Raw genomic sequence first — 26442 nt, 5'->3', positions numbered from 1 at the left:
CCGAATGGTGCCGTGGTCTTTAGGTTTAGTTCCCAGAAATTTTCTTTCGCTTTCCTAGATTTATCTGTCCAAGAATCGTTCTGGTCAATGGCAATAACACGCAAATTCTCAATTGAATGATTTTGGAGATTGAAGTGATTTGCAACAGGTTGGTAGATCTTTTTTGTTTTGATCGCCGATCTATGTTGTGTCATTCTCATTCTAAGAGTGTTTTTTGACTCTCCAATGTATTGTAAGTTACAAATATTGCAGTAGATGAGGTAAATGACATTTTTGGATAGGCAGTTAATTTTGTGCCGAATTTGGAACGTGCGTTTGGTTTGGTTGCTCTGAAAGGCCCCGGTCGAATCGACAAGTAAGCACGTTTTGCAATTTTGTGTACAGGGCGATGATCCTGTAGTTTCTGTTTTGCTTTCCCCTAATGGGGTGTCATCCCGAAAGGATGCCCGAACTAAGATATCCCGTAGGTTGCTGGGTCTTTTAAAAGCGATGACAGGTAATTCTGGGAATACTGATTTCAGGCGTTCGGTGCCTTGAAGTAGGTGAAAATTCTTCTGAATGATATTAGCCAGTGGTGGGAGACCAGGGTGGAATTCAGTAACCAATGGTAGCCTTTTGGAACTGGTTTGACGAGTTTTGTACGTCAATGTTTCGGTACGGGGTTTGCTTTTAGCCTTTTTGATGGCATTTTCAATAGTATATATATATATATATATATATATATATATATATATATATATATATATATATATATATATATATATATATATATATATATATATATATATATACATATATATATATAAATATATATATATATATATATATAATATATATATATATATATATGTATATGTATATATATATATATATATATATATATATATATATATATATATATATATATATGTTACGAAAACGTTAGGCTTCTTAATAAAAATAATAGTATTTTTGAATAATAATTGAATAATAATCAGCAAACTAGATTAAACCAAAAGTGTAACTAAAGCGAACAGATACGTGTGTGTGTGTTATATAATTGAAATAGTAATGAGTGGAAAATCAAGAACAGTGAAGAAACTTCCAGCCTCCACCGGGATTCGAACCCGGGCCTCCCGCTTTATATGCGGACACCCTAACCACTAGGCTATGGACGCTGATTGTATGTCCAGAGGTTCGAAACCGGTAAGGAAGGTCGTAATTCCACTGTAGGCGTTTGTCACCTGTATCGAACAATACTAGTTCTGTTTTGGTGACATATTTGCCTTATACTCTAGAGATCAAACATGATACTAACCAACTCGAAATCATTTGTGATTCCTAAGGCCGGACCTCGAAAGAGAAACTTTGAACAGACTTTATGTTAATGAATATATACATACATACATAACGTGAATGAAAACACGCGAAATGATGAGTTGTCTTAGTATATGTCAATTACCAACGAAAATCGTCGCATTAGACTGCTGCATTGTCAGACACAATGGAATAAAATAATTAACAATACTAATAATAATAACAAAAATGCAAAATACCGAAGAAATGCAAAAGAAACTGTTAAAGTTTGTTATCAGACTTCTAAGGTGCAATTGTGATTATTTGAAGCTGGGAAACAGTTGTTTATCGTGATTTTTGCGCATTTCGAGCTTCTCATTCCTACCCCCCCCCTCCAAAAAAAAAAAAAAACACACACACGTATGCATTCGCACTTGACCCTGTTCTTTAAGGTGCCCCCCCCCTCCTTATTTTCAATTAATCGTAACACAGACTCCTGACAAATCGCTTGGCTGGAGGGCTATGTATAGTATAGGCAATTTTCAGTAGAGAAAGTTAGGGGTGAGGTAAAGGGACATAGCAAAACGTCTACGTAGGCTTTCAAAGTCTTCACTTGAAGTGAAACAGCGACACCTCTTTGAACAATTTGTCCTAGAAAGGTAAAAAAAAACTGTGTTACACAAGGTCAGTGTCGAGCGACGTTACTGTTATGTTGGTCAACTTTGTACTTTCTTTAGGAGAATAATAAGTCATCTTTTGTGATACCAGCGAAATGAAACAAAAAAGCTTTATTCGTTTGCCGGGTTTTGAAGTGTAAGAAGGTGTTAATACGGCCATACTATGGTGGTTTTATTTTGCAAAAGCGAACAAACAGCAAAAACAGAGACACAGACAGCACAGAGGAGAATTTGTATTTGGTTGAACAAGTTGAACAGATTTGTTGAGGCTGACTTTCATCATTAGTCCCCCCCCTCTTATACTTAGGGGCACATGGGTTACTCGCAGGAGCGGGAGAAGGAGAAGGAGAAGGAGAAGGAGAGGAGAAGGAGAAGGATCTGAAAAAAACAAAGACTTGCTCATGTAGCTCTCATTATTAAGTCCTGGTTTATTTGTCTTATCTAGTTGCTTTATATATTTACCATTATAACAAACATGCCATGCATATATAGCGGTCAGATTTTCAATGTGAAGATACAATGTTTGTATCTTACCACACTGATGTTATACCAAGCATTCATCATTTAATGTTGAAAGGTGTTACGTTTTACTCAGGTGCTCATGTATTTGGTGGAACTTATTACTATACTGCTTGTAATTTCGTGTTCGTTCAACTATCTGTTAGGATTTTCTGTGTAATGTAGTAGCTCACAACAGTACTGTGCATTCAAATACAACTCAACACGGTACAGTATAGTACAGTACAATACATTACAGTATAGTAGAGACCAGTACACTATACAGTGCAGTAAAATACTGAACAGAACATTACACAGTGACTTATAATACAATATAGTGCAGTGTACAGTGCAGCATAGCACAGAACAGTGCACAGTACACAGTACAGTGCAGTACTTTGCAGTACTGTACAGTATACGTAGTAGTGTACGGTGCATTGCAGTACAGTGTAAATTACAGTATAGTAGTGTACGGTACATTACAGTGCAAATTATATTATACTAGTAGAGACCAGTACACTATACTGAACAGAACAGTACACAGTGCCTTATAGTACAGTATAGTACAGTGTACAGTGCAGCATAGCACAGAACAGTACACAGTACAGTGCAGTACTTTGCAGTACTGTACAGTATACGTAGTAGTGTACGGTGCATTATAGTACAGTACAGTGCAAATTACATTATAGTAGAGACCAGTACACTATACTGAACAGAACAGTACACAGTGCCTTATAGTACAGTATAGTACAGTGTACAGTGCAGCATAGCGCAGAACAGTACATAGTACAGTGCAGTACTGTACAGTATTGTACAGTATAGTCGTGTACGGTGCATTACAGTACAGTACAGTGCAAATTACAGTATAGTAGTGTACGGTCCATTACAGTAGTATTATAGTATATTAAAGTACAGTACAGTATAGTGCAGTATAGTATAAAAGAGCAGTACACACTTTATAATGCCTTGAAGTACTTTATACAGAATAGTGTACAGAACAGTACAGTACAGTGCAGTATAGTAAAGAAAAGTTACACAATACAGTGCAGAACGGTACAGTATACAGTACATTGCAGTACAATACAGTCAGTGCAGTGCATCCCATAGTCCAAGCTAGCTTTAATATGTTCTGATTATCGATTCTGAGGGGTGGGAATCTGGTGGGTCTTGGCCCACTTCTCATGGGATATCGTGCATCGTCCCATTTAAGATTACGCACTATAACTCAAACTGTTTTGATTTTTCAAAATTTGTTCGAAATTAACAAGTCAGTTTCTTCGTCATATTTTGTTCATAATTTACGTAGGTTCGTGCATTCCCAGACTCACCCTTATTTACACAGACATTGTTTTCTTCAACAAAAACACACATGACAATCATGAAGCGATCTGTCTCCTTCTCTCTTAAAATAATACATTCAAAAATGATTCAAATATCAGAGTTAATTGTGTGAAATTACAGACAAAAGCAATGCCCTACATTGAAAATATTTACTTTCTCAGAAGCGAATTATACCTCAGCTCTACTCCTGACTACTGTACATCATTATATGGGTTTACATCGCGTGACTTCCTTCAAGAGTACATTCATTACGACGTGAAATGTCTCGAGTGACGAGCAATCAAATATGAGATTGAGTTTTTTTTCGGGATTTAGTATTCTCTCCGAGTAACGGAAACAGGAAACTGGGTGGTGAAAGATATGGAATTGGAGAAGACGTGGACGGGAGTTGGTGTTGTTTTAGGGTTGGGTATTAGGAGTAGTGGGGTGGGTGGAAAGGAACCAACATACTAGAAAACACAATCTATCATTTTAATATTATCAATCTTAGTCTTTTAGCTTCTCTTCTCGGCGTTTATCATTGAGAGTTATATCAGGGAGTTGGTATATGGTTATATCATCTAGCGAGAGCGGGCAGACAATTGATAGCACTTTACGCATCGTCGATTTCTAGCTCTTCTTGTGACGTATTTTGTGGAAATTTATTAAAGGCGGCAAGAAAAGGGCATACATTCACCTACAGGCAAAGAACTGTGTCTTATATATAAACTGTAAGAAGTGAAGTCACGAAATACTTTCCCTTTTTTTAATTTTTTTTTTTATATTTGATGCGAGTTGTATCGTTTGCGTCACTGTGGTTATACTCTATGCAAAGATTGTATTCCAGACGGACTTATCAATCATGATTTTGTAGATTGTATAAGGGACGCATCTAATTCAAAATTATTGTCTAGATACTAGGTATATTTAGTGTAGAAAGTAAACATTAAAATTCAACAGGTCAATGTTCGCACATTTTGTTTTTATATATTTTCCTTATCTTTTTGTTTGGCTACACGTGGCTTTTAGAGTTTTGGTTTGCCATATTTGCGAAATATAACCAAAGACTTACTGAAAACTGCATGTTATTTAATAGCAAAGACACTTCTCTAAATGTTCTTATGAAAAGATTAGGTAGAGCCCGGTGGGGGGGGGGGGGGATTGTATTTTCGGACTTGATTCGATCCACATCATTTCTTCATAATAAGCAAAACACTTTTTTCATGTAATCAATCAAATATTGAAAGCAAAAATTGTAAGATTTTCGAATATTCGAATTTTCACTTATTTCCAATGAACAGTTTCTATTCTAAATGATGGCTTTACATTGCTATGAAAATTCAGCACCAACTAACAAGTACCAAGTATGAAGTACCAAGTACCAAGTACCTAGTATCAAGTACCCAGTATCAAGTACCCAGTATCGAGTACCCAGTATCGAGTATCAAGTATCGAGTATCAAGTACCGAGTATCGAGTACACAGTATCGAGTACCCAGTATCGAGTACCCAGTATCGAGTACCCAGTATCGAGTATCCAGTATCGAGTATCAAGTACCAAGTATCGAGTATCAAGTACCAAGTACCAAGTATCGAGTATCAAGTACCAATTATCGAGTATCAAGTACCAAGTATCGAGTATCAAATACCTATTATCGAGTATCGAGTACCTCGTATCGAGTACCTCGTATCAAGTACCTCGTATCAAGTATCGAGTATCCAGACCGAGTATCCAGTTCCGAGTATCAAGTTCCAAGTAAACCATATCAGCGACCGTGTCACTTTCGACAGTAGTATAGACGTTATTAGATACACCAGTCGATGGTATATAAGGAGAAGTAAACGATATGAACATTTTCGCAAGGATTATTGGTTGTAATACAGTTAATTACAGTCACTGACAGAAATTAAAAATTGAAACTTATTTTTCAGCATCTTCCATTCTTGAAACTGTTCGAATATTGTCGGTCCTATAATTGTGAGCAGCTGTTTGGAAAACCTTTAAGATCTGACTTCAAACATCTGACATTTCTTTGAATCACAAATTAAATTTGATTCTGTAGAAGTTTTCTAAAGACTTCTGTACATTGGCTTCCAATGATGAAACAAAAGCCCGAACTGTGACGTAAACTTTCGTCAATAAAAGGTCAGTTTCATAAATAGAACATCCTAAAATATAACATCTGTATAATGAGTATTGATTGAAAAATTATAAGGAAAGACTTGCGGATAAAACTGAAGTGCTCCATCTAAGCGGCTGACGTTTGAAAATTCCTCTGTATTCGTCGCCAAATAGTGAAAAGTAGACGCATTTTGCACCTGGCAATAGGGCGGTTTTGAGACACAACAAAGTAAAAAACGAGACTGTCATTTGTAGGAAGTAAGGATGTTACGGAAATGTCATTAAAGACCCATCACTCAATGGAGGAAAGCTGCTTTAATATTTAATGCAAAACTCCGCTGGTAGAAAATTGACATTAAAAATGCCGTAAGTATTTGACACTAGTAGGCGAAAGGCACATCCTGATGGCACGTTTGATGGCGAAGACATATTTTTTTTAAATGTTTATGAAAGTATCTGGCAACCACAGATTGAGCCACATCATCATCGTAATTTACAACAACAAAAAATTATACAAGAAAGGCAATTTCATCAAATAATTGAGGTGTGAAAAAGCCCTAAGTTAAGAGAACAGTGACAGCTATAGGAGAACATTCTAATTGCGTTAACTTCCGAGGCCAAAATATACAACTAAAAGGACTGTAAAACTTTGATGGAGATGTGCTATGTGGACATCAGAGACCATAGACCATATTGCCATCTCCAAACAACCATATCGGTGAAACAGGTGGTTGTTAGCTTCCAGAAACAAGATTTTTAGATTAGTTTTCTTCTCCGTAACTGTAACGCCAACTTCAATATTCCTTTAAGTTGGTAATTAGTCATCTGTTCATGATAAGTTCATTCTCATGGGTCTAACGATTCATCAACGAACTAAACCAGTGAACCTTGATAAGAGAAATGAACCTCGCAAAAGGCCAAACATTTTTTTTTAACAAACGAAAAATGGATTTCAATCATAAATGTTATAGTGTATATTGATTTAAAAAAAAAAAACAGTTTGCAGAATATTTCCAAAGAGGATATTGTAGGAACAGATCTCTAACCAATAAGTAGATTAAAAGATTTACCTGCAGGGCTGGTCTTCGATATATTTTTCTCAAATGTAGGCCATACAGCATGACCTACAGATGAGTAACATAGTTATCATTTTAACAAATTGCAATTCACTAGTTTAAATGCTTAAAAGAACAACTGCATAGGTTGGACTACTCAATTTATAGAAACGACAGGCTAAGAAGCACACGCGTGGGAATAACATACAGGACACACACTGTACATGGCTTGATCAGTTTGTACTGTGAATAAGAGACAACCGTTAATCAGTACAAGCTGAAGTGTGTTATAACACCGTAACACATGTTAGACCTGGCAGCAGATGTTACTGTCTACCCAATGTACATAGCTCGATCAGTTTGTACTGTGAATAAGAGACAACCGTTAATCAATATAAACTAAAGTGTGTTATAACACTGTAACACATGTTAGACCTGTCAGCAGATGCTACTGTGTACCCAATGTACATGGCTTGATAAGTGTGTACTGTAAATAAGAGACAGCCGTTAAGTAGTATAAACTGAAGTGTGTTATTACACCGTAACACGTGTTAGACCTGTCGGCAGATGTTAGTATGTACCCGATGTACATGGCGTGATCAGTGTGTACTGTGAATAAGAGACAACCGTCAGTCAGTATCAAATGAAGTGTAAACCTTGTAAAGATGCTTCAAAATTGCAGATTGTAAGCGTTTTGCAGTAAAGTGTCATCCACTTTCTGTTAAAATGCGGACGAAAGTATTGATAAAACTTTTTGATTAGTCTGGTTAGTACAATCAACCATTATGAATAGGATTGGGTGTTAAGTATTTTCTGTTTTCAAGTCCCCAATAGCAACTGGATTAAGAAATTATAACACACATATTTTAAGCTGATTAACGGGTACTCATCTTTACCATTATTCATTGATAAAACAATGAAAATCGGCTGTACAGTAACATATTAGAAATTCCAATGACCCCAGAAAATTACAAAATAAAAAAGTTGAAAGTGACATTACAATTTTATTAATATATTGCGAACACTTTCTTGGTCATCATCAATTCACAAACGTGCGTATTTTTTTTTATAGTTTTTCCTCCGTGTTTAAAGTTAAGTTATAAATAATAATATGTAACATTATAGACCCACGTAAAATTCAGATAGCCTCTCCTGATATTTGGCCTAAAGTGGATACATTACGATACATGATATGAGTTGATTTCTTTACTTCTGTCACGATAAGGGAAATAATATAAAAAAAAACACTATAATAAGTAAAGTACAATGAAAGATATCATTGTAAACATGCTACAGTAAAAACCGAATACGAATATTTCAGGACTTCATTAATTCTGGCTTCATCTAAAGTGGATGAACAATTGTGGAAATAAAGTTACACCATTGGTTCATTTATTACGAAAGGTTAGATGATTAATCTAGACAATTATTTAGTTTGTCTAAACTAGTCATGAGATAAACTGTAGCAAACTGCACTAGTTAGCAATCGTTGTTATAAATACTGTATGTATATATGTAGGCTTTGTAACGTGATTATTCAAGGTTATTGAAACCCTTATTTCTCAGTACTATATATATGTAAACAAGTATAGGTCTACAACTAAGGGGGCAACCTACGGCCCGCGGGCCACATGCGGCCCGCCAGTGATTTTTTTGCTGCCCGTGAGATGTCTCAAGAAAAAGAAACAAAATCAATCTATTTTACATCATCACAAAAAACAAGCTACCTGCTTAGAATTTATCGGCACTAATGATGCTGTCAGGTAGGCCTATTATCCCCATTCATTAGCAACTGTACTGTATTGACATTATGTTTTTGTGAATACAGATTAAGTTCACACACCTATTGCTTGAAAGTCCTCGAATCAAAGGTTTTAAATCAACAGCAGGTCGTTGGTTAGGTGCGGCCCAGTCAATTTTTCACTCCTTATATCTGGCCCATTCATTCAAAAAGGTTGCCCACCCATGGTCTAAGCCCATGTCACGTACCGTAGCTTTGAATGTCACGTGGGTTTGTTAGTATCATAAGGCACCTTGCAATGGAGAGCTCTAACACGAGTAATGTTTATCTATGTACCGTACGATGCGTTCGGTACATGAGGCGTTCTGTGTATGATACGGGGCCCCGTGTACACTGTGTTCTGTGTATGCATAACCACCATTGGTCGATGTGTTCCGTATATATAACACGTCCTTTATTTATGAGTCGTTCTGCATGTGAGGCATTCTGCGCATGTAACAACTTCTGAATAAACCCATTTAGCTGGTTCTTTGCCTCGATGGTTAGTAGCCACTGTAACTTTAGCCTCGATGCTTATATGCAAATAAACCTATAAGCTGTGTGCATCTGTCGTGAAAGCGTGATAGGATAGGCTTGTTTTGGATAATAGCAAACTTTCGTCCGACATTTCACGCACTGTGTTTATAATCAGCAGTTATTTTTTACGACGCTAAAGCGACCACAAATGTGGATGAAACCCGCAAGGGCTTATGGATTACAACTTACACGTCGGGTGGCTTCCAATTCAACATTTGAAATCAATTTTGGAATCTTTCAATTTTAGAAAGAAAACCGCAGATTGCTCTTTGGATGTCAAACCCACCTTACTATGACCCGGCCGGGTATCGAACGCAGAACCTCCTCATAGCTAGACCTTATTGCTTCAAATGCCACCGCCTTTATCCACTCGGTAACAGCACTGGTATGATATGATATATATTGATGGCTAGAGAAGATACCCTTTAACGCATTCAGCTGTTTTACACACTAAAGGATGAATACAAACATTAGATGAATGTTTTCGTTTAATTATATTATTGGAACGAGAACAACATTCATTGGCAACAGATTCATAGAAGTTATACATAAGCTTGTTAACATGATTCAATTTCCAATAATAGTGTCTGGCAGAGTTTACACCTTTTTACCGAGGTATAGCTATATATTTACATCGAAACAATAGAATGTCTTCTATTAGATTAAAACATCATACTAAGGGCTTCACGGCCGGCATATCACGTGACTATTTGGTGTCGATATTACATCCTAGCAGTTGGACTGCAAGTTATCTCTCTCTCCCGTGGGAAAGCTATTCATGTGTTAAATCGTTTAACACGGTATAAATACAATATGTATTGACATCCATCATATTCATCTATTAATTATGCGCATGCATTCTCGAAGCCAACAAGTATAATATATAAATACTTCACACACGTCGAAACATGACTTCCGTATGGATATAAAGGGTAACGTTCATCGATAACTGATCTGCATGGACACGTCATACTAAACATGAATTCACCAAAGTCTGTGGTGGATTTGACGCGGTACTGAACTGTCACATGAGCCAATGATTTACTTACATCTCTGTATACAATCCCAAATGCTATGGCACCGTATCATGAATGTGAATGTAGTACGTAAATAGTGTACATGATTACACCTATGGAGTCTTTGCTTGGTAGTGTGTACTTCTAACCCCGTAGCACATTTTATGCACTTAATGTTCCAAAAAGGGAAATAACTTCCAACGACAACACTACTAAAAGAAGACACCTTCACACCATTTATCGTAATCGGTCTCTGACGTCACGAAAATCTCGTAAAATGTAAGCTTAGACGCAAAATATCGTAGCAAAATAATTGTCGCAAAGACAAAAAAGTAGCCTAACTCGATCCAATAAGTGTTTAGATAAATATACATGGGGCGAAATGGGGGGCAGGTTTTTGTTTTTAATGCAGTTTCTAAACAGGAAAACAGTGTTAACAATTTAAATCAATTTAAAAAGTCCAGTGACTGCTTTTTATTCGGTAAATGTCATCAATGGAGTATACGCAAAGATGTTAGAAATTAAACAAATGGTCTCTAAAGCGCTCTTCTCAACGAGCAAGTTTCATTACCTTAAACGTATTGTCCCTCAAAGAGAAATGTTATTGTCTTAAAATAGTCCTTCTGAATGTGTGGGTAAAAACATTGGGAGACAGAGGCCCCGGAGAGAAGTTATTGAACGTTATTTAGTACACTAATATATATTCCGGTCAGATGGTCTCTGATAGGTAGATGTGATTTTGGGGTGGGGTGGGAGGGAGTGGTGGGGGGGGGGGAGGAGGAGTATAGGGGTTAAAATCCCATTGGTATCTCACATCCCTTACAAATGTTGCGGGTGCTTGGCCAGTTATATACCGTCTGCGGGATATACCAATGTACACGCATGTAGGTATAGAAAACAACATCTCTCTGTGCTGCACGTGTGTTCACAAAACAGCGCGCCTGTTATCAACAGTTTCTAAAAACTATTTTTAAAAGATTGAATGATATGTCCGCTGCATTGCAAAACCACTCGCAATGGTATCTCAGGCATTCCGCCAGATTACGTATAGAGCGCCCGGGTTGACTCAACTCAAAGAGTCAGAGATTGTAAGATTGCGGCAGTCTTATTAAAGTTGTTTAACACCTATTATCGTACCCATACATATATACATATGGTAATTGGTTTTGGAATTCAATTATAGCTGCAGGCATCATTTACAGTGTTGGTCAGTTTAATTAAGTTAATTAAGACAAGCAAACATCTCCATAATGAATAATATAGACAGATATATTCGAGCTTACGTCGTGTCTTTCTCTTCCATATGAAGTTTAATACATTCTTTACATTACAGTTACACATATGCTATACTCCTTGCATCGTTGTTGTCCACACTGACTCTTACATGAACTAACAGACTTACACATATACGAGTTATGTCTTCTTTTTTTTGGGGGGGGGGGGGGTTGTATTTACAAGAGGATAGTGTCACTGTTCTCAAGTGGTTAAAGGTTTTTATTATTAAACAGTTCATATACAAACTGTCCACAGCACATTCAGTCTTATAACCTGAATTTTAAACAACGTGAAAAACGATAAAAATATAGTGAAAACGCTTATCAATTCCTTGATTTTTTTCAATTCCTACTTCAATTCTTACATGAAAACCTACAAATTTCTATAGGAAGATCATATTACACAATCCTTTAAGCTATCGTTTCGGGGCAAATTTTTAGGTTGATACATTTTTTCTTTATTTAGAAGCCAAAAAAAAAAAAAAGATGCATTTTTGACACACGTCTAAGTTAATTCATACGTTATCTCGACCCAAATGTCTAACTTTTGTTCGTATATATGGAAACAATACATAGTTACATATAGCGCATAGGAACAATACATAGTAACATATAGCGCATGTCCATAAATTGAGTAAAACTTACCCTCAAATCTTCACCGAAAGCCTTTAGAGTTAATTCCGCAAGTATATCCGCAGCCATGGTTAAATTCCAAGTTAGATTACCTTATGTCCTGTAAACAGCCGTAAATACGTCGCAATAACACATGTACATCAGATTGTATGTACTTTTGGAATCGTCCTCCGTCAAATTTCCATAGAGTAATTACTCCTTTATTCTTGTTCATAAGAGCCAGTTTTGAAATGAGTATCTTCGAGAATATGGATATCAGAATAATTGTAATAATAAAAAAAATAAAAATAAAAAAAAAGCTATGAAGAAAAACTTAAAAATATCTTTTTTTCTTTTCATAGGAAATGTGAAGTGACCGATAATAATAACCACTGTACATAAAATATTGCACTAAATTCCCCTGAAGACGAAACATCAATCGATCAAGAAGAAAGATAAAAAAAAAGGTTCACAGATGCCACATAATTTCTGTTAAATTTAAGAAAAAAAAAAAAAAAAGGAGAAAGAAGAAGATATCGCTCGCCAATAATTATTCTCACTTTATTCCAATATTTGTTCATAACCCAGCCTTCTCCTATTAATGACATACTTATGTCCTTCGTGTGTTTTTCACTCTTCTTTATTTTTCAATTAAATTTGACAGTCTCATTGGAAACTTTAATCGAAGACACATCGACAACAGAAATAAAAAATCCAATATTGAAATATGTTTGCTTAAAGTCATATCAGAGACGTTTCATGAAAGGCGATATTATTTCTGGTTAGCTGATTCCATGTCAGAGATACGATCCGTATAAACATTGTCATATCGCGAAATGACATTTCCAAGCATTGAATAAAAAATTTCCATATTTATGGCATGTATTAGGTTAAAACGACCCCCCTTCTCCGATGCACCTCCGAAAAGAAACAAAGCGTATATTCTTGATACACCGTATACAGCGCGAAACCGTCACGGGGGTTAAATGATAAATATCCACTATGGTAATTGTTCATTTACGACCTCCGCGGACTTCTCTTTAACTATTTTATTTTCAACTTCCCTTTTCCAGTCGAAGTTACCTTATGCCTTCCACACAAACCAACAACGAAGACATCATCCCCAGCGGAATTGATAGGAATCCGACCGTACTACAGATAATGCAAGTCAAGAACAGGCCCTCGAAGATATATATAAGTCATTTAATGTGAGTAGATATCTGTATGGAATACATGAGTGGCGCTCTCATCTGTTCAATCACATAATCAAGTTATGAAATGAGTAGGCTCACTTCTTCACTGGATGAATATGAGGGAGTCGGTTAAGAGAATGACGGGTTAATACTTTCTATTTTCATAGCCGGAGAGTATATTTACGATATAATCACCGATAAACGAACGACGCGCCAATTTAAAGCGGCGTTTCTGCGTTAAAGATTGTAACACATTGAAGGTTATATACGTGATAACCATCGTAGAAGTATATATTAATTCTCAATAAAGCAGTCCTTAACGCCAACGCAACTTTCGCCAACGCAACGGGCCCTTTTCCCATTTCATACTCTAATATCAGATATAGCGTCGAAGGTTACAATGCTTATGGAGGGATTATTTATTATTCGAATGGCGTTCCAACGACAAATACTTTATTTGAGTTTCTGAAGAAAAAGGGTGGGGTAGGGGCGGGGGGGGGGATCATGATGTTATTTGAAAACAAGAGAAAGATGAACAAGGAATGAGATAATACCATGTCAAATCGGATTTTAAAATAAGTTTATGCAGAACGTTTAGTACGAAATACGTCACGTGTCCACGAACGTCGGCCAAAAAGCAATCTGTTTGAACGAAAGTGATATCTATGAATTACTTCAGTGTGTTTATCTCTATAACTGCAAGGAACCTTAAATATTATGCAAAACTGATTTTCAAATGTATACCATAGTTCCCCTTACATCCCCATCTCCCGACCCCCCCCTCTCCCCGCCTCTCTTCTTAGGGATAGTTTGCTGGAACAGTAAAGTATTGGATTGTGCCTTATAGAACACCACTCTAACTTGACTCTCTGGTCTCTTTAATTGTTGTTTTATAGGAAGTTATTATAGAAAGTAGTTATCATTTTACCACATCCTTCGGCCTCTTATACAGAATAGTACTCCAATGTCAAAGGAACCTAGAAGCAATTTTAGACTTGAAAATACAACAAATCTGCTCCAATATGTCTTTAAACGCATGGTACTGATGTTAGAACTATAGCAGAATGAGTGACTGATCGAATGAGCGACTGCTGTCTAAAAGTTATATACGAACAGACATCTCGGAAACACTCAATGTGTTTAATCTTCTTCTCGAAATTCGTAACGAGATGAAACAAAACTGATTTATAGATCTCGTCACGAAATTTACTCTCAATAACATGACCGTATTAGTCTTAGAGTGTAACTTAACCTTCTACGCTATGAACCCATGGCATGAGATATTGCAGCCCGAATCATACGGAATACATTTGAAAACATTGCTCACGTATGTAAACCCACAAGACGGCTATGTAAAGAAATATTTTTTTTTTATATTTAGACTTGGTATACTTCCTTTCCTTTACTATATATTTGAAACTGTGTATACATAATAAAAGTGGTTGCAAAATATATAGGTCGGTATGTTGTACTTTGCCTAAGATATATGCACTCGAATAAAAACACGTGAGAACTTGACGCTTTTCCTTATAAATAATCGTAATAACCACTATGCACAATAAACTCGAATCAAGTGAGAATTGTTAATAAAGCTTGAATGCTATAAATAACTGTATACTAACGAGTATAGGGTCGTATAAGTCAAATATAAATTATGACTAAGTATAATCCATTAATTATTAACGAAAAAAAACACCTTTATGAATTATCTTTCTACCAAAATTATGTACGTTGCGAAGTTCTGTATTTAATATTCGTTCAAGGGTATAGTTGCATCTCCTTTACTGTTCATCATTTACAACATATTTTAACATTGTTTTAACATTTTTATAATGTAATATAACCGAACATATTTGACTTAATTAATTTTGTTATATTGTTGAGTCAAACAGGACTTTTTTCGATCATGGAAATCTTCATATTCGATGTAATTTGGAAGCACATTTCGTTACCGGTTGTCAGGTAGACCAGTCATATCTCAGAAGCAGGTACTTTTGTGTAGTCATGGAAACTGCCTGTAACATATTGTGATTCTAAACTTGTTTCAAGTTCTCTTGATAATATCTAACGGAAACAAGATTTGACATTTCCTTGCATTTGGCAATGGAATGGCAGAACAATGTATTTCCCCTTTTGCCGTAATGAATTACATCAGTGGTGAATTAAGGATAAGGGTAAATTTGGGGTTGGGGGGGGGGGGGAGTTGGTGGAGAGGACTGTATGCAAAATTTGATTATTTAAATATGATATGGTCTAAAAGTATATAACGTTTTTGTGGGCAGGTTAATAAATTGATCTATTTTCGTTGACAGATGTTTACATCTAAAACATGTTAATTTTCTGAAATACTCCTTTAAGGCAAATCTGATGACGACGTCAGATTCTTAGTCCAGTCTGAATTGTTAATGGTAAGCTATTCCTCTGTAAATTGTACTAATTTCACTATTTGTATAGATCATAATTGTATACATCAAAATGATATGTTTATTGCAATTAGTTTCATCTCTGAAATAACATAATAACTGCAACAACAACAACAACTTCAACCGGGAGTTTTCATATGCAAATTAGGCTAGGCCTATATAGGTATACACTTTGATAGTAAACGTGTTGTAAAATCTATAGGCAAAGTGTTTATATCGGTTGTTAAGGAAGAGAAGACGATCTATCACGTGATATTTTAAAGGTCACACGCCAACAATATTGTTTTCAAGTCTCTCTCCGTGATTAAATACGAATCGTAATGAAACTTAAACCAGATGTTTAAAGAATAAATATGCTAGTAAGTGAGGCATCATTCTCTCTATTGATTTCTAACATATCTTTTTTTTGTCTCACAAGAAAGCCCTGTGTTCCGTGAACGAAACAGTGTGCCGTTCGGGACACCTCACTATATAGAGTTCGAGGAATTGTATTATTATTATTATACAAGCTTAAAGGATCACCTCCGCGTTGTCAACTCGGGAATTTACCTCCAGCAATAACTCACTAGTGATTTAGTTCTAAGTGTCAGTGACAAAAGAATTATATGAAAAGAAATAAATTAAATCCGGTCTCTTAAAAGTTGGAGAGCATAAACAACGTGTCTAAGATATTGTTATCAGTCTTACGTGTAAATTGCATCGTGGTAATTGCAGGGTCGCTCAATAAAGACCCTTGTAAGTCTTCTGTAAATGATCTAATAAACTCTGATTTAAACTTCTCAACAAAATTCTCGAAGGAGTCCTAACTACAAAGGAGTGTTAGTTACTCTTTAATATCAGTTGCTCACCATTATTTCATATCCGTTGTATCAGCCGCATCTTGCGTTGTGTTGTAGTTTTGCCTCCATACTGACCAGGGAGTGACCCCCCACTGCCCGTTGTGCCACGCTATGTCATCATTTACACAATGTTAGACTCCTCCCAACCACCACTAACCCCACCCTCGAATCTAGCCAAGTTTCTAAAAGATACATGATGGTACAATTATTTTACTGTTCCTGTGAAAGAGGGAGCTATTAACTGTTCAATCCCGATCAGATAATAGTTGTGTGCTAATTTTTCTACTCCTTGGAATTTATGCTTTTTTTCATCATTGGCGATGAGATTCTGAACTCAAAGTAAGAGATAAATATTGTCAGGTAACTAACACTTCCTTCAACAATCGAGAATAGAACCACAATACTGTGAAAAACTTGACCCAAAAGTCATTATTAACACTTGAGTAAACACTTCTCACATAATAATATAAATAAATGAAACAAAAAACAATAAAGAACGTAGAGAAACTTTAAATTATCAATATTGTTATGACATCTTTCGTGAAAGAATAGAACCTCTACTACTTTGCTTCCTTTCTGATGATGATTACCACTATCATCAATACTATCAGCACCACTACCACTATCACTGTCAATACTAAGCCTACAACCACCACCATAGCCAATGTCGATGTCACTACCACTACCGTTAGAAATGATCACCTCTACCACTGCAACTACTATTGCCAATATTACCATCACTTTCACTACCACTATCACTACCACATCAACACTGCCAGCACCACCGCCGCTATCACTATCAATACTAAGCCTAAAACCACCACCATAGCCAATGTGGTTATCACTACCGTTAGAAATGATCACCTCTACCACTGCAACTACTACTGCCAACTAACTATCACTACCAATATCATTACCACTATCATCATCACCACCAGCACCACTACCGCTACCACTATCAATACTAAGCCTAAATTCATCACCATAACCGATGCAGATATCATTACCACTACCGTCAGAACTAAAACCTCGACCACTGTAACTACTACTGCCAATATTACCATCACTACCCCTACCACTATAATTACCACTATCATCAACACTACCAGCAAAACCAAAATCACAACCACTATCACTACCACAACAACTGCTATATACTCCGATATGATAACGTTTTTATCAGCGAGAGATATCATCTTGATAGTTTATATAGACATGCTGATAAAAAGAGACATAAATTTGAAACGTTCCATGCTGTTAGTAACCCCCCCCCCCCCATCGCAATATCCTGTGCCTTACTCAAGGTATGGTTGATTGATTGTAACCTATCTTGACTGCCTAAGCCCTCGATTCTTTCCTGGAGTGGATCACGATAGGTGGTCTGTAATGTCATAACAGCAATTGTTATTCAAAAGCTTTACTTATCTATTATAATGTTCTTCTTGATTTATCCTTCAAATATGATACATTTGGAATTTTTAATTATAGCTGTGAAGTTTCTCTTTATTTAGAAGTTGATCAAAATGCACCTTTTTTTGTTTGTAGAAATAATATATTTTCCTCTGTGAATAAGTGAGTAAAATATTTATTTCACCAATATATAACTATTTTCAGCTGAATTGCAGTAATGGCATCATTCAATCTGATATTGCCAGATGCATTCATAGACTACCAACAATTTTGAAAAATCCATATCTTTACCAAACAAAGTGCTATAGAATGTGGGTTTGAACTAAAAATGCAGATAATTCTCATTGTTTTATGTTATTAAGAAAACACCTTCATCCACTTGAAATGCCTTGAAATATGTGGGACACAAAACTTATTGTACTGAGTTAAACAGTTAATGACCTGCTGTAATATGGAGCAGGAACGACCGTAATCGCCTATAGTGTTCAACTTGATTGAGAGGTTATCAATTGTGTGCAAATGTTACATGGCATGTTCACAGAGCTGCAAAGTTACAACTTAATAACCAAAACAGCTTAACGTAGAATAGTCACGAACTGTTCCATGTGTTTTAAATCAACATATACCATGGATGATGTCTCCCTAAACACTGATTTATGAGGACTCAAAATATACGCTTCCAAAGATGGACAGTGTTTAATTCGTGACGTTTATCATGTACGTGATGTAACAGTCAATATAATGGCCATCTGTCCTAAGGACTTATTCGCATTCTCCTCCTCTCTCTCTCTCGTTCTTTGGGAAAATAAAAGAGGTTCCAGTTTACACTTTACAGATTCGAGACAATCCTGCCTTTTACAGCAGCAGACAGTTACAAGGAAAATTTGACAAAGAAAAGCTAAAATCAAAATAAAACAAAACCTGTTAGCAAACTGCTTATCCAATAAAGAGCCTGTGTAAAAGAATGTGTAAAAGTAAGTGGGCCTGACGTTTTGATCCTAGCATGATCTTCTTCAGAGGCTGAATGACAAGTAACAGAATATACAAGGGACAAAATACAAGCACAGAATACATATATGTTAATGAGCAGGGTAAACACCAATACAGATGTATTGTATTGTCGGTTACCTGTCATTCAGTCTCTGAAGAAGATCCTGCTAGGATCGAAACGTCAGGCACACTTAATTTTACACAAAGAAACGCTCGCAGATTTTGACTACAAAGCTCATTATTTGAGATTGACAAAAGAAGCAAAACAAGAAAAAAAAATTTGTACAGGAAAGTGTAACTAGTTTCTCAATCATTCAGTTTGTTTTCTCAAATCAAATCGGTCGTTTAGGATTCATATCAAGAATTAACATGTAGTTGGATTTGTCTTCGCGGCTTCATATTGCCGTTCAGACTTTCAATGTAAAGATGTACTGTTAGTTCAACCTATATATATATATATATGAAACGGTAATTAGTTGCAAAATCCAGAACATTAAAAAGAAACTTCCATCCTCCACGGGATTCGAGCCCGGGCCTCCCGCTATACATGACACCTTAACCAACTAGGTTATGCATTGCATGTTCGAAACCAGTAAAGAAAGTCGTCATTCCAATAGTATATATATATATACATCATTGGACTGAAAAATCACAAACTACTTCATAGCAATGACAATATGATCTTCAAAATGGATTAAGTTAATGATGATAAGGTTCCGTTGATGAAAGGTTCAGTTTTGGAAAAGCTGTTTCCATTTCTATCTTTAAAAAAGAGGCTTTGCTAAATATTTCAATTTGGAGCAATTGTTCTTTCGTGTAGATAGAACATCGTCAATAGCTTTCTAGTATGTGTACTCTATATGTCAATACAGAACAATGAAATTTAGGGATCTTACATAACAGATAACTAAACTGGTTTCCATACCAGACTCTATAGTGCAGGATGTAAAAGTTTCAATTATCGAAAGTATTTTGAAAAGAGATTACATGCACACTTACCAAAAAAAAAAGCTAAATAAGTTAATTTAACTTACCGATACCCATAAAGGCTCACAAATTTGACTGATGGCAAGATTAGCTACACAACTGAGCAAAGTTATGGTTCAATCTTACGGAGTTTTCTTTTCCGGGACTCGCATCCAAAAGTAGTAAATATGATATGATGTTTTTTATTCCCGGCACATCCAAATTTAGTTCTATAGATATCAGCATCAATTTCAAGGGGCGCTTCAACATCCAAGTGATTACTTTTCAGTTGTATCGGTCAGAGAGATATGTACTTATCAATTGTATGCTACTATTCAAACATGATATGACAAACTTTAATTAACGCCTCACTTGGCATGGTAGGCGCGATAACAGGAATGGTAAAGTGTGGTCGTTAAACTATCTACCGTAGATAGTAGGGTCCATATATTTGTATACCGGAGAATATATCATAATGTTCGTTTTTTTTTTACTGGTGATGGTTATTTTGGGTATTAAGATGTTAAGGTCCCACGTATGTAAGGGTAGCAATATTTGTCAGTTTCTTACCTAATAAGTGATTGATTCAAATATTTATCGATTCAGTTATATAGTGTTTTGTAAGTACGCCTACGTTATATATACTAGTCTTGATAAGACCCTAGTATGAACAGCATAGTGCATCTTTCTTTTCACCAGCTATTTTCCCGTATCTATATGCTGTACTGCCCAGAGAATGCCCTCGGCAACGCTCGTATCGGACAGATTTTCGGGCATGTAAAATACAGTGGGCAAGCACGTTCGTGGTAGGCAGAAACGACTCTGAGGCATGTACAGTTTGCACGCGAGATAAAGAGTATATTACAAACGACTTGGTCAAGACTAAATATATACTTACAATTACGAACGTTCGCCATGTTTGATTCACGGACGACGTGAAGCAACTATAAAAACTACGTTCATTCACGGATCAATCAGGTTTTAAACCGTTAGTGTAAACATAATTGTTCCATCCAGCAGATCATACTCGGATATCATTATCAATGAGCGAACAGGGTTGAACACGCGGTTTCGAAAATTTGCATCGACAGTAACCCGGTCTTTGAATGAAAGATAACCCCGGATCTTTCTTGATCTCTTTTTTTACGTACAACAATATGTCAACATATAGCTTATTATGTACTATGCAACATAACGTGGTTTCATACACCGATTCCTTTGATTCAGACCAAATCCTGATATAAGCGCTAACTAGGTAGAAGGTGGGAACCCGCGGCACTTAAAATCCAAGGGAATCAATGTCAGTTAGGTGGCATCTATCCGACAAAAAAATATTTAAAAAAATCGACCCTATTAGATAAATAACTGGCTTTTCCTTTGAATTAAACTACGCATTGTCTTTCCTATATGTCACTCTTGTTTTTTAATAAACCAATATTAAACAGAATGATGGAACATGTTAGCTACCGTACAAGAATTCCATATCGCCCTGTTTGTCACAGTGAGCTAAAACACAAGATAAGAAAGAAGAGAAGAGAAAAGAAGATATGTTTATTCTGTTATCGACGGGTACACGCGTGTATCATGAATCCGTTTATTTGGACTGTAGACCTACCAGATGTTGAGTTCAATGAAAAATGAGTCCTCGGCAAACATACTTAAAGAGAATCGATATTCCGTGAAGTATAGCATATCATACACATCTCCCAGACTCAATATTTACTCGCAATCATGGGTAATTTACGATTTAGAAATCGTTAAATTTTCTCTCCAAGCAAAACTGCAGATTTATTTTTACCGTTAAAGTCAGTTACATAGTACTATTACAAATAATTTGTAGTCTTGCAAAAATGAAAATTGTAGTTTTAGTTATTACCGTGTAAAAATGACGTACCAGTATTACGTCACAAAGGGATATTTCAATATGAAATCATGCATGCCTCGGTTACCTTCAATGAATTCGTGAAATGCTATATTGCTAGCTATTCTTTCTGTTTTGCGATATGCGTTTAATGTCATATCAAGTTCAGCTTAGATTTTGATTTTAATGTTCACGACTTTTTCAAAACTAAGTGAGTCTCTTTAAATCAAACTTGCTCCAAGTCGTTTGAGGACTGAAACATTAGTAGCGTTTCTATTTTTGTATGTAATTGCAGCTTTACAAAAGATCAATAAAGGAGATTCTTCGCACGTTAGGGTGTTCCATGGAGAGGATTTATGTCTACCCGGATCGATGTTTGATACATCAAGTGCAATCAGGCTTGACCGTTTGTACATAAATCGGTGACATAATTTATAGATTTGTGACAAAGAGAGAAATGAAGGGTCAATGTAGTAAAAGGACAGTATTTGCATAGTACATATTTGGTATTAAGTGAAATAATATATTGTAATACCTTGACAAATAAACAAAGGGTATATTGTCAGATAATGTGTTAAAATATGCACAGGAAGAAGGAACAATGCATGGGTGGAGGTCCTCTATATTATATGTTTGTATGGGAAAGAGTGGTGGAAGAGGGAGGGGTGGCTTGGAGCTGGTGTGGTGTGGGGAAAGGGGACATGATTTGAAGAGGTAGACTTGATGATATAAAATGTCTGTTTTCCTTCTTCTCGTTGTCATATATTTGATTGGCAGAAATATAATTGTTTTGAATGAAGGTGGGGGGGGGGGGGGAGACAGGGGACATGCCCTCGCAAACTACTGTGTCCTGTCCGTTCGGGCACGAGTATTGTGCCCTTTTCTTAAATTGTTGGGGCCCTTTCTTAAATTGTTGATGCCTCTTCAGAAATTGTTGGTGCCCCTCCTGAACTTGTTGGTGCCCATCCTGAACTTGTTGGTGCCCCTCCTGAACTCAGAATTCACGGTTATGGACCTGTGTGGGGGTAGCTTTGGGGAGAGTTCGGGGCTGGTTAGGTGAGGAGGAGATATCATTTGTACGGGTAGACATGATAACATAATTCTTGTTTTCTCCTTATTTTTATGTCGTAAGGTGTCTCCGATACGCGTCCGTGTAAGTTATAAGTATTGAGACACAACACAATCTGAAGTAGGTACACTGCTTCATTAAAACTGATCATATGCCCAGAAACGTAACATGTTGCTTTTATTTTGATCAGCACTGTTATCAGCACGATGTAACCATACATATACGTCAAAGCAGGTTTCCAAATAAAACAAAAAGAGAAACGTTTAAGTTTGTAGGATTTAAAATATTCAATATTTGAGTACCTATCTCACGACATGATATTTAGTATAATAACCAATTTTTGTTTTTAACCACAAAGACTTTTAAATTAGACTAAACACTGAAAAAATAAACTAGTCAATATTGCAACGGACTAACGTTAAATTAGTCTGTAACGTTAGTCAATGCACACGAACTAGCAAAAATCTTCGTTTCATCACTGCTTCTTAGTCAGTTTACACTGACTAAGGAATATTTAATCGCAACTTAGTCGATGGCGACGGACTAAGGTATTTTAACCCATGGACTAAGAACGATACGGACACCCGATTTACTCCATAATCGTAGCTTAGTCGGTGTCGACGGACTAATGTATTTTAACCCAATTCGATTCACTTCAATTTGGAAACCGAGAGGCAACGGCAGCTTGCTGGACTTGGCATAGTTTCATACGATCACTCTATAAGCAACTTTCAACCGTAAATCACCCAAGAAGGTCTTTAGAAGAATGGAGGTATTAACTGCCATCATCGGCCTACCTGTTATTCCTTTAACTTGAAGGTAAAATTAAAGTTAATTGTTAGGCCACTGGCACTAGTACTGTATTATGGTTAGTGTAACGGTACCGTTGCCACGCTGGCGTTTCGCAATACACAAGTGCAATGACAGTGAGTAGCCTATAGGCTTCTACTGGGTACTGCAGTGCTTTCTCAACACTAAAGTGTGCATTCTAAACACCAATTACAATGTGTTATGTGTGTATTGGGCTAGATTGAACAGTGGCACATAATCTTCTAATTTATTCCCAAACAAATGCTGGAACTATAAGTCTCAATAGTTTATTTGAAGTCTACACTCATTTGGTAAAGATTTCCTGTAATTTCCCATGTGAATCTAAATGGGTAGGCTTTGTGATATTGAATAGGCAAGGCTAGACCTTCAAACGTACAGTCACAGTAGGCTGAACAAATTATGTTGGCTAGTCAACGGTATTATATGTTGCGAGCAGTCATGATGCACGCTTCAGTTCTGTTTAACCTTTTCATTTATCATTTTTTAGTATTTAATTTCCGGTCACGCCGGACAATTGCGACATTCCTTCACGGTCGACTTGTTTACTGTAAGAAGTATTAACCGTTTTTTCTCAGGAAAGCTTGATAGTCTGAAGTTATTATAACATGTGCTTTTAGTATACTGCCAAAAGAGTAAGTTGTTGTATTTGTATTGATATTTTATGTAGAAGTAACGGAAAATTTAGTATGTTTAGTTTGGTCTAATTGCACGTTTTTTTTTCTGTCCAATGTAGTGCAGGGTTCACTTGCGCGAATTCAAATTATTCTGTTTATGTATATGTATATGCATCGATTCGTAGATTATGATGTTTTTTTTTTGACATTTATTTGTAATTCAAGCATATCTGTTTAGTAGCAAAGTTTAAAGGTTAAGATTAATTAATTTTCTCTTTTTGATCCTAGATTGAATGAAACTCATTGACGTAAATAATAGATCAGATGATACAGTTTAACGCAGTTGCTAAAACTCTGGGTATTCTCTAGTCTTCGCCGGTCCATTATATACTTTAGTACTACTAGTAAGACTAAATCAAAACGACCGAAAGACAAACTTAGTGTAACAAAGTACTGATTCTCCTCTAGCCTAGGTCTAAACAGGCTTGTTATGTGAGCAAGCAAAATAACAACTAAAAACGATTAGGCCTATAAATAAGTTGGCTCAGTGCATTTCTGTTTCTAAAATTTTATATTTTTAAAGATCATAAAAACAAACAAAGATTTAGCCCATGTTTTATTATCTCTGTATTCTGGGCATTTGATTCTGGTTGCAATGGTGATGACACTCTCGTTCAAATTTTCAGCTTTATACAGTCTGCTTCAAACTTTGGGATTGTTTTTTGAGACTATAGTGGAAGCAAATCTCACATAACTTTGTGGTGACAACTTTATTTAATTTTTTTTTCAAATGATGAATACTTTGCTGTTTCTTTTTTCCAGCAGGAATTGAAAAGCCAAATATCTAAGTCAAGTGTGAGGTTTCCTGTGATGTACGACACCAGTGTGGAGGCAACAACAGAAGAGGAGAACTGTGTTATATATGGCTTAAAGACATGTTTTAAGATGATATATTGGTACCCTACGCAGAACAAAAGAGTTAATCCAAGAGTCCAAAAAGCAAAGGAACAAGTACCATAGAGAAAAAAGATGGAAGAGTGAGTTTAACTATTGTACCCAACTGTTTAATGATATTAAAGATACTTTTCATAACCTGTTTAAAAAAAAAACAGTCTAGTATATCATTTACGTGCAAGCTTCATAAGTTTGGTCAAATTTTCACTGATCTGTAGAGCGGGAGTCCAGAGGGTTTGGTTAGCTGGGAAGGTAACCAATTGCCTTGTACATCACAATATTCACAATGCATTCCTGTATATGAAACCTGACGACTGGCAAACCGACTGTGGTGGATGTGGCTGGAGAGCAATTTTAAAGTCACCTAATAGCTAACCTAGATCAGCTTTCATGGTAACCACATCAAAGTAAGAACAATGTGTCAGGTATGGCCCCAAGAGCAACAAATGACCATCGCCAGTTATTATTGGTGGTGGGGTACCCCTGCCAGTGATCAACAATTGACCCCTCACGGCTGACCTAGGTCAGCTCATGAGGTAACCACTTGAAACCTACTGGAAAATGTTGGTTAGGACTTCAGATACAAGGGATGGGCATTGCCAGTAATTTTTATTGGTGGGGTACCCCTGCCAGTAGACCCCCAATATGCCCATCCCCTCATTGACCTAGGTGAGCTCATGATTTGACCAGTTGAAACCTACAGGAAAATGATAGGTATCACTTCATATGTAAGGATGGGCATTTCTAGTATTTTATATTGGTGGGCCACCACTGCCAGAGTCCGCCCATCCCTTACATATAGAATCCTGTCAATCATTTTCCAGTAGTTTTCAACTGGTTAAATCATGAGCTGACCTAGATCAATGAGGGGGGGGGGGCATTTTGGGGGTCTACTGGCAGGGGTACCCCACTAATATAAATTACTGGAAATGCCCATCCCTTACATATAGAGTCCTGCCAATCATTTTACAGTAGTTTTCAACTGGTTACCTCATGAGCTAATCTAGGTCAATGGGGGATGGGCATTTTGGGGGTCTACTGGCAGGGTTACCCCACGAATGTAAATGACTGGAAATGCCCATCCCTTACATATGAAGTGATACCTATCATTTTCCTGTAGGTTTCAA

At 36.4% G+C, this 26442-nt stretch overlaps 1 protein-coding gene and 1 non-coding gene across 3 annotated transcripts in view; both read right to left on the bottom strand.

Annotated features, from left to right (window-relative positions):
• The window catches only part of LOC139963801 (short transient receptor potential channel 5-like), a 189437-nt gene extending 169226 nt beyond the window's left edge, over nucleotides 1–20211 (bottom strand). The window contains exon 1 of one of the 2 annotated variants that reach the window (XM_071964981.1): nucleotides 20055–20211. Coding sequence is in view for 1 of the 2 variants with exons in the window: in XM_071964976.1 (XP_071821077.1) it covers nucleotides 12199–12255 (57 nt within the window). In the remaining variant the exon portion in view is untranslated. Of the gene's footprint in view, nucleotides 1–12198; nucleotides 12461–20054 lie in introns of those variants that run through there. The other variant, XM_071964976.1, reaches the window with a different exon arrangement.
• On the bottom strand, nucleotides 1086–1157 carry Trnay-aua (transfer RNA tyrosine (anticodon AUA)). Its single transcript has one exon. It is a non-coding gene; the product is annotated as a tRNA-Tyr (tRNA).
• Nucleotides 20212–26442: the final 6231 nt, after the last annotated feature.

The sequence above is a fragment of the Apostichopus japonicus genome, chromosome 22 (genome assembly GCF_037975245.1).
Source record: "Apostichopus japonicus isolate 1M-3 chromosome 22, ASM3797524v1, whole genome shotgun sequence".
In the NCBI taxonomy this organism is placed as follows: Eukaryota; Metazoa; Echinodermata; class Holothuroidea; order Aspidochirotida; family Stichopodidae; genus Apostichopus; species Apostichopus japonicus.
The sequence above is the reverse complement of the archived record's forward strand: the minus strand, read 5'-3'. Positions and strand labels throughout refer to the sequence as shown.